Source organism: Simochromis diagramma, unplaced genomic scaffold, assembly GCF_900408965.1.
Source record: "Simochromis diagramma unplaced genomic scaffold, fSimDia1.1 OVJJ01000141.1, whole genome shotgun sequence".
In the NCBI taxonomy this organism is placed as follows: Eukaryota; Metazoa; Chordata; class Actinopteri; order Cichliformes; family Cichlidae; genus Simochromis; species Simochromis diagramma.
In genome coordinates, this window is record NW_024387350.1 from 103390 (window position 1) to 112211 (window position 8822).

Sequence of the window (8822 nt, forward strand, 5' to 3'; positions counted from 1 at the left end):
TCTGACCTTTGTTCTTTTACTACTCAGAGGCTACGTTCACACTGCAGGCGAAAGCACATCAAATCCGACTTTTTTGACCCTATGCGACCCATATCCGATCATGGTATGACAGTGTGAACGACACAAATCGGATATTTTCAAATCCGATCTGGGTCACTTTCGTATGTGGTACTGAATCCGATACACATCTGATGTTTCAGAAAGCGACTGCTGTGTGAACGGTCATGTCGCATTAAATCCGTCTTTTATGTCACTGACACAAGACAGACGCCAATTATCAGCGCCAGAGAAGCGCCCGAGAAGACATCGCGAACGCTTCCTGGCCATCCGGTGAGACTGCTGGGAAGACAACGTTGGAGAAACGTGAACATTTTATTTGTACTGTATAACCTGCAGATTCTGACAGAAATTTGCAACTATCCTTTGAAGCACCGCTCCTCTAAAACAGCAATAAGGATCATTATTAGGTTATCTACATTATTATGTAAATAACAAAATAACTTAAAGCAAAAATTGGGAAACATGAAGTCCGAAGTCTTTATATTAAGGGCCATCAGTCAAACAATATAGTTTGTTCTGGGTCTAAACAGAGCGCGTTGTGTGTGACGTCTTCTTTTGCGCATGCGGGCCGCTTTGAGCGTTCACACTAGAGCGCGTTTGCTGTCACATTTTATTTGTAGTGTGAACGAGCAGACAAAAAAATCGGATTTGATCAAAAAATCGAAATTGAGCATTAAGATCTGCAGTGTGAACGTAGCCAGAGTCTGAAGCCAGGAGAGCATATTAAGTGTTCATTGTTTTTGTATTTTAACCGAGCAGCTGTTTGCGCGTTTTACACACCCTCTCCGGACCACGTTGAGTTGTTGACATGACAACGGCAAAAGCGACGCATGCGCTTTTCACTTGTAAAACACATTGGTGTATGGGTAATGTAGTCTCTGCTCTCGGTGGGACGAATTAGGAAGCGTGCTTGTGAAGGGCGCTCTGAAAAGCGGCAGCGCAGCCAAACGATTATAACAGATGTGCAAATGAGAGTACCGGTACGCTAAAAGCATGTTCTGGGCGCATGGAGAGGTGGCGGTACTCTCAAGAGCTATATTTAGAAGTGGCGGTACTGAGTACCGGCGCGTACCGGCCCACTTAAAGCACTGGCACTAAGGAGAAATCAAAGAAGGAATGGAAGACAAAACACAAACTAAACACGCATCACCTGCAGGGCATGGCGCCTGAGGAGGATGAGTGTGTTTTCAACATGTTTAATCTGGTTGGCTTTAATAAGTGCTGTGCGGAGCCCATCTATGCCACTATCCAGGTAAATGGGAAGGAGCTACAAATGGAGGTGGATACAGGGGCTTCAGCTTCGGTGATCAGCCAAGCCACCTACCACAGCTTGTGGCACTCGGGCGGGGCACCAGCTCTCCAAGCGACTGAGATAAGCCTGAGACAGTACACGGGTGAATGCATTCCCCTGCTTGGTGCTATAGAGGCGCATGCAGCATATCAGGGTCAAGAAGCGGCAGCAACACTACTGGTGGTGAAAGGGGAGGGGCCTAGTCTGCTGGGTCGTGACCTTCTGCAGAAAAGCCGCCTGAACTGGAGAGAAATCAGGTATGTAACGGTAATAGCAGAGTTACTGGGAAAGTATGCAGATGTGTTCAAGAATGAATCGGGCACTCTCCGGGGCACCACTGTGAAGCTGTGTGTGGACCCTTTTGCCCGGCCACGCTTTTTCAAACCACGCACTGTACCATACGCCATGAAGGCCAAGGTGGAAGCAGAGTTGGAGAGACTACAACAGATAGGGGTCATTGAGCCAATAGAGTTCTCGGACTGGGCAGCCCCGATTGTACCAGTGTTGAAAGAGGACGGAGGGGTGCGTATATGCGGTGATTACAAACTGACAGTGAACCAAGCCTCTCAGCTCGACGCCTACCCTCTGCCTCGAGTGGATGACCTGTTTGCCACACTGGCGGGTGGTCGGACATTCACAAAGTTGGATATGAGTCATGCTTACCAGCAGTTGCTGCTGGATGAAGAATCAAAAAAATATGTGACAATAAACACACACAAGGGGCTGTTCAAGTACAACCGCCTGGTGTTTGGCGTTGCATCCAGTCCAGCTATCTTTCAGCGCACCATGGACAATCTTCTGCAAAACATTCCTGGTGTTGCTGTTTACTTGGATGACATTTTAGTTACAGGTAAAACAGAAGAGGAGCATCTGCGTAACCTTGAGCAGGTGTTGAAGAAGCTCTCGGAAGCTGGGTTGCGTTTGAAGCACAGTAAGTGTGTTTTCCAAGCCCCTAGCGTGACATACCTGGGTCATCGCATCTCTGCACAGGGCCTGTCCCCACTGGAAGAGAAAGTGAGGGCAGTAAAAGAAGCCCCGAGTCCAAAGAATGTAGCTGAACTAAGATCATTCTTGGGCTTAGTGAACTATTATGGGAAGTTTTTGCCTGACCTCTCCAGCATGCTTGCTCCCCTGGATGGGCTACTGCACAAAGACAGTCAGTGGAGGTGGTCCCAAGCACAGGAGAAGGCCTTCAGACAGGTAAAAGAACTGTTACAATCGGCACCGCTCCTGGTGCATTTTGATCCGGAGAAGGAGGTGCTCCTGTCCTGTGATGCCTCCCCGTATGGCATAGGAGCTGTTCTTTCCCATCGCATGGAAGAGGGGGAAGAGAAACCGGTCGGATATGCGTCACGCACGCTCACAGCAGCAGAAAAGGGCTATTCACAGCTTGAGAAGGAAGGCTTAGCAATAGTTTTTGCTGTGAAACGATTTCATCAGTACCTGTATGGCCGCCCATTTACTGTTGTTACAGACCATAAGCCCCTCCTGAGTCTCTTTAGTGAAACAAAAGGCATCCCACCCATGGCTTCAGCCCGGGTTCAGCGCTGGGCATTAACACTGTCGGCATACCAGTATCGCATTGTTTATAAGGCGGGACCTGAAAATGCGAATGCAGATGCTTTCAGCCGCCTCCCCCTCCCGGAGGTCCCCGACCAGTCGAACTTGCCCCCAGAAACTGTGTTTTTGCTGGACAGGTTGGCGAACTCTCCGGTCTGTGCTAAAAACATCAAAGCATGGACTGAACAGGATCCAGAGTTATCTCAGGTTAAACAGTGGCTGTTGCAGGGCTGGCCAGCAACAGTGGAGCAGGATCAGCTCAAACCGTATGCCAAGCGTCAGCAGGAGCTCAGTGTTCAAGATGGCTGCATCCTGTGGGGTTCCCGAGTCATTGTTCCGCCTCCAGGTCAGTCACAGATCATTGAAGTGTTGCGTGAGGCTCATCCAGGGATTTCTCGAATGAAAAGTCTGGCAAGGTCATTCGTGTGGTGGCCGGGAATGGACAGTGCCTTGGAAGACAAGGTAAAAGCCTGTTCTCAATGTCAGTCAAACCAAAAAATGCCGCCACCTGCCCCACTCCACCCATGGGAGTGGCCTGGCCGTTGTTGAAAATCTCCCAATTCTTTTAATCTTTGGGCTGAAGGAAGGACAGTACTCGGTGTATAAATGCTCAATCAACAATCATTTATTTCCATACAATTCAATACTTATGAGCATTAGAACCATCATGATGGGGAGACCTGCCTGCAGAGGGTCACAGCAAGTCTCAAAATGGTGACGGGTTACTCAGCTTCTTATAGTCTCTCGTGGCCCCCACCTAGTCGTAAAAGCCTAAACATTCACATTCTTTCTCTCTTACGGCGCCTAAGTTATGACCTCGGCTCCCCGTCTTTCTGCTCTTCTGAAAAGGTTGGGGTCTGTCTCTTCTATTATCTGCACAAGGTCCTCTGCACACAACATTTTCTTCATGATTCAGCAGTATGAAATGTCAAGAAACAGTGTAACACATTCAACAGTGTCGAGTAATACAGGTCAATCCAATAGATCTAATGATTTTCACACTCTTAGTATAATGCAAACTAATAAATTCGAACCCTCAGAATAAAATTGCAGATACAACAGGTGGAAATTAGTTTATTCTGACAAGTTGTTGGTTCAGCTTCAGAGAGTGAGATGCTCAGTAGTTCAGGAGGGGCTCAGAATAGAGCTGCAGGCAAGTCCTGCTGGTAGAAGGCCTAAACATGCTGGTGAGATTATGTCTTTAAGGTGATTTCATGCAATGTCTACCAGAAGGGGACCCTGGGGCAGAGAATGGGTCTCTTTATGTGGATTGAGAGCACCTCTGTACCACCAAAATGAGCAAGAGGAGGTAGCTGGAAAGAGGGGGTCTCATGTTTTGTTTTTTTGTTTTTCTATAGGAAGCCCATAAAAAAGATGAGAAGCTCTTGGAGTTTCCTCTCAAGCTGAGTCACATCCAGGCTGCAGCCAGGTCAGACATCACTTCATATTATTCACATATTAAATACTACAGTTGTCCACATACACCACTACATTTCTCCATCAACCTGTTTGGGTTAGATTTATTTATTATACTCCTTCTTTCCATCATTTTATTACATCTCTACAGAATCTGAGTGAACACCGCCCCCTGCTGGTTTCTTTTCAGTCCTTCATTTGATACTTAAATTACACCAGACACAAAATGAATGAAACCAAAGCAGAAATGAGGCTACATGGATTTGTTTTCCTTCCTTTGGTAGGATCTCATTGGAAACATTGGATGCTGAGCTGCATTTGCTGACATCTCGCACACACTCAGTGGAGGAGAGCATCCAGAGAGACACAGAGCTGCTGCAGCAACTGGACAGCTTTCTGCAGGTAACACACATAGCAGTATTTTAGTTTTATATAATCTTTAAATGAGTGTGTAGTTTAAAAAATTATTTTGTGCCTATTATGTTTGTCTCAGCATGCCACATCATCTCTCTGCTCACTCCGTGGCAGTCGGCAACAGCTAAAGAGGGAAGGCAGCGAGCTGATCGACTTTTTCTGCGAGGACAGAGACACTTTCAGGCTGGACGACTGTTTCAGCATCTTCCACACCTTCTGCTCCAGGTTCACAAATGCTGTCAAGGTACAACTATGAATGCAAATCCATTACACGAGTTGTACAACAATCCACACAAGATCCAGTAGATGTGGTTAAAACTGTTGGTATACTTCAACTGATACATTAGTCTTCATCCCATATTTCATAACACTTCTGATTTACAGTGAAACATATTAGTTTCTAAACCTTCCGTTTTGTGTGATTGCCAACAATTTGACCATTGTTGGCTTTTTGGCTCAAGTGTGTGTCCATTGCCTCTGATTACTTTGAATTCCCAAACCCTTCTCTCACGATGAGCTGTTGACAGAGACACAAATACCAGACCATAAATCAGGCATAAGAGGAGAAGCTGTATTTAAGGCCCAAGGGTTCACAGTTTGTTTTATTTTTTTGTTTTGTTTTGTTTGCTTTGATTTGTCCATCAGGATCTGAATTTTTTTTTCGACATGCATAATATCTGTAGGCTATGGAGGACCAGAAGAGTCACACGCATCAGGAAAATAACTTCTTTCTCTTTCTGAAGGAGAACATGGAGAGGGAGGCGAAGGAGGCAACTCGTCGTCAGCGGATACAAGAGCTGGAGGAAAAGAAGAGGCACTCCTGGGCTGGAGGAGAAAAGGTAGGATGATGTACGCAGACACTGTAAAACAAAGTCAATCAAAGATGTCTAACGATGATCCACTCTCTGTTTCCGTTATAGGTGGATGGAGTCTTTGGGCTGCGCTGCCACAGTGAGCTTGACATGTCCACTGCTTTGTCGCGGCATGACGAGGCCGGACTGTTGATGGAGCTCCTGACCCCTAGGTCCCACCCTCGCTCACCAGTGAACAACTCCCACAGTCCTCTGGGACGTGCTGTGAGCTTACGTCGTTCCCGGAAGTCTCCATCCTGCTCACCATCTATTGCTGCTGAGCAGGAACTAAGCACTTTCCTGGAAAAGGCGACTGATCGCAAAAACATTCAGCAAAGAGGCAAAGGGAGCAGTTTTCCATCTCCCTCAAGTCCAGGATTCCCAGTGTCCACCCAGACGGCACCACAAAACTCCTCATCACCTTCCAAAAGGAGTCCAAAAAACAAAAACCATGCAACTGCCACTTACCTCAGCCAAAATGCTACCCAGACGTGTGCAAATGCCACTAATCCTGCAAATGAACTTGCAGTCAAACCTACCTCTGACTCAAACCAGCAATCTGAACACAACAACAAAAGCAGCAGTGATCAACCTGGCATGGGTTTAAGCAGCCATGCAACACTTACAACAAGCAAACCAAAAGATGTTGAACTGGTTTTAACTCAGCAGACTGACTGCACTGATAAGAGCTTTCAGCAGAGCACCACTGCTACAAGAAACATGGTGGTGGTTTTAGACAAATGCACGTTGGTTCCTGAGCTAAAAGTGTTTGGCAGTGGCAACACCCTCACAAGTCATAGCGAAAACAGACATGTCGGTCTTCATCAAGATGATGTGACAATCACAGATTTGGAAGAAGAGAAAGGGGATGACTTGCAAGTTGATAAGGTGCATAATAATGGCCAACTGATTGTAAATCCAAAACAATCTGATGAGCAAGTCTGTGAGCTCAGCTCTTCTTCAACACCAAGAGAGGGCGATGAGGGGCAAGAGGATAAGGTGGTTGTATGGTGTGTGACGGGTGTGTGCGAGGCTACAAGTGACACACAAAGCACCTATGCAGAAACTGAAAAAGATCAGCATAAGGGTGACAACCAAGGAGGAAACAAACAAACTTCCTCTGCTTTAGCCAATGACATGCCTTCAGAACCTCAACCGGCCAATGAAAAACCAGTGCCTGTACCCATCAGCAGCCAACCAGTGCCTGTCCCCCGCTGTGATGACACATCACTGCTTGTTTCTTCCTCTGTGTGGCGCCTGAAAGAACCTCCAACACCTAATGTAGTGCCTGCTCTCACAGCAGATGCTTCTGAGAAAGATAAAGAACTGGAGGAAGAGGAAGAAGTGTCCACCAACAGGAACAGTGATGGAGCGACCGTCTCAAAACAATCAACAGAAGAGAAAAGCAAAAACAACATGGCATCTAAAGACTCAACCAGTAAAACTGCAAAAGCAGCTTCTTCCACCAAAGTAAAAGCAGAACCAGCAACTCCATCTAAACTACCCAGCAAGAGCCTTCCTACGTCTAACGTCCAAACTAATGGGAAGAAACCTACCCCAAACACTATCTCTGCATCTGGCAAATCCAAATCTATCCGGACCTTCACAACCTCCGAGAACAAGGACATGAGGAGGGTTGTGCCAATATCCAGGACCAACAGAAGTCCATCCAGAATCAAACATACAGAGAAGAATCGAGGCTCCTCCAGCACCGCAGTGCCCACCAGTCTGACTCCCTCAAAACGAAGCAGTGCTTCCCCTCGACGAGTAGCGAGGCCTGCAAATGCTCCTTCATCCCGACAATCTGGGACCCCCAAGACTTTGGGTCCAAAGGACTCAAAGAACCAGAATGTTTCAGGTACTCAGCCATCTGCCCGAGAACAGAACAAGGACTTTCAAGGAAAGATGTCCAGCCAAAAGCCCTTAATGAAACCTAAAGCCCAGCAGGAGGAGAAGATCTGTCGCTCCACACTGCGGGCACTCTCTCAGGGTGGAAGAAGTGGAGCAGGAGGCAGCGTCAGTGCTCCTGCCACTCCTTTGCGCAAAGCCACTAGCTCTTCATCATCTGTGTTTCCGGGTTTTGCACGGAGCACAGCCTCTTCTTCTTTCAGACGTACTCACACCAACCTTGCTGTTCCTGCTGCTTCCCACTCCCCCAACATTGGGTCAGACCCCTCCCCCAAACCTTCTTCCAAGACCTCCTCCCCTGTTACCCCATCCAGCACCTCCTTGCCTATTACGCTATCAAGATCACTAAGAGTCCATGCGTCAGCAAGATCCTCAGATGTCCAAAAACTCTCCCCCTCCTCACAGAGGAAGTCTCAGAGCGTCAAATCATCTCCTCGTGCATCGCGCCACGACTTGCTGGCTCCCCCTAAAGGCCACAGACGGAATGACAGTGACAGTGACAAGTCCGCTCATTCTCAGGACTCGGTCTTGCCCACAAGGCCGCGCTGGAGATAAACTCTTGGTTGTTTTGTTTTGAGGATTTTTTCCTAATCACTCCTCCTTCAGGAAAGTCAGGAGATACACTCCATTATGAAATGTAGATACCTTTTAAAATGTTCAAGTTTAATTTGAGTAACAAAGGAAGATACAATGAGATTGTCTCGTATGGATTTAAATCTTGTTTGTTACCTTGTTTGTTTGTTATTATAAGGTTTAAGTGCAGCGGAGCTGAAAAGTTCACTACGTTTTCTTTGTACTATATTGTCCTTGTAATGTACTTTAAACAACCACAGAGGGGAAAAACAACTTGTTTTCAAGGTATATTTGTATTCTTTCTAAATCTATTAATTGAGAGTACATTCCAAGATTAATGACAACAATGACCTCTCCTCACGACCTCGGGAAAGCCGATGTCTTATCAGAAATCACAGACCTTTTTGTTTTGGTCAGAGTGAAGCTCTGAGATCTCTGGATGAGTCGGGAAATGACTACAGCCTGTGACGTGATTGCTAACAAGCTTTCAGTCAAAACCACACTAACACTAGCAGTTCTGAATACTTTGGTGGCCGTAGCCATGACTTGATCTCTCCTATTAGGCCTACAGACACTTGAGTCAGTCTGTCCGTTAATCCACAGACTAAAGGCTCCTACTATGAGAGTAAGGGGTACGCCGTATTGTATGAAAGAAACTATTACAACCAACATACAAACTGCAAATTTAAACACTGAATTGAAAGGAGGGGAGCTAAAAAACGGAGTGAATAAAATCTAATTTCATTTTA

General features: G+C 46.5%; 1 protein-coding gene across 1 annotated transcript; it reads left to right on the plus strand.

Moving 5' to 3' along the window:
• The first annotated feature begins 713 nt into the window (after nucleotides 1–713).
• On the plus strand, nucleotides 714–8822 carry LOC120718450. The gene is made up of 6 exons (XM_040006995.1): nucleotides 714–3373; nucleotides 4270–4340; nucleotides 4612–4729; nucleotides 4821–4985; nucleotides 5485–5580; nucleotides 5662–8822. The coding sequence occupies exons 1-6, from the start codon at nucleotides 1220–1222 to the stop codon at nucleotides 8053–8055; spliced, it is 4998 nt and encodes a 1665-aa protein (XP_039862929.1). The 5' UTR covers nucleotides 714–1219; the 3' UTR covers nucleotides 8056–8822.

Coding starts and splice junctions, on each gene's coding strand:
- LOC120718450 (XM_040006995.1), top strand. CDS start 1,220: ATGGCGCCTGAGGAGGATGAGTGTGTTTTCAACATGTTTAATCTGGTT. Junction 3,374..4,269: donor ACAGTGCCTTGGAAGACAAG/GTAAAAGCCTGT, acceptor GTTTTTCTATAG/GAAGCCCATAAAAAAGATGA. Junction 4,730..4,820: donor AACTGGACAGCTTTCTGCAG/GTAACACACATA, acceptor TGTTTGTCTCAG/CATGCCACATCATCTCTCTG.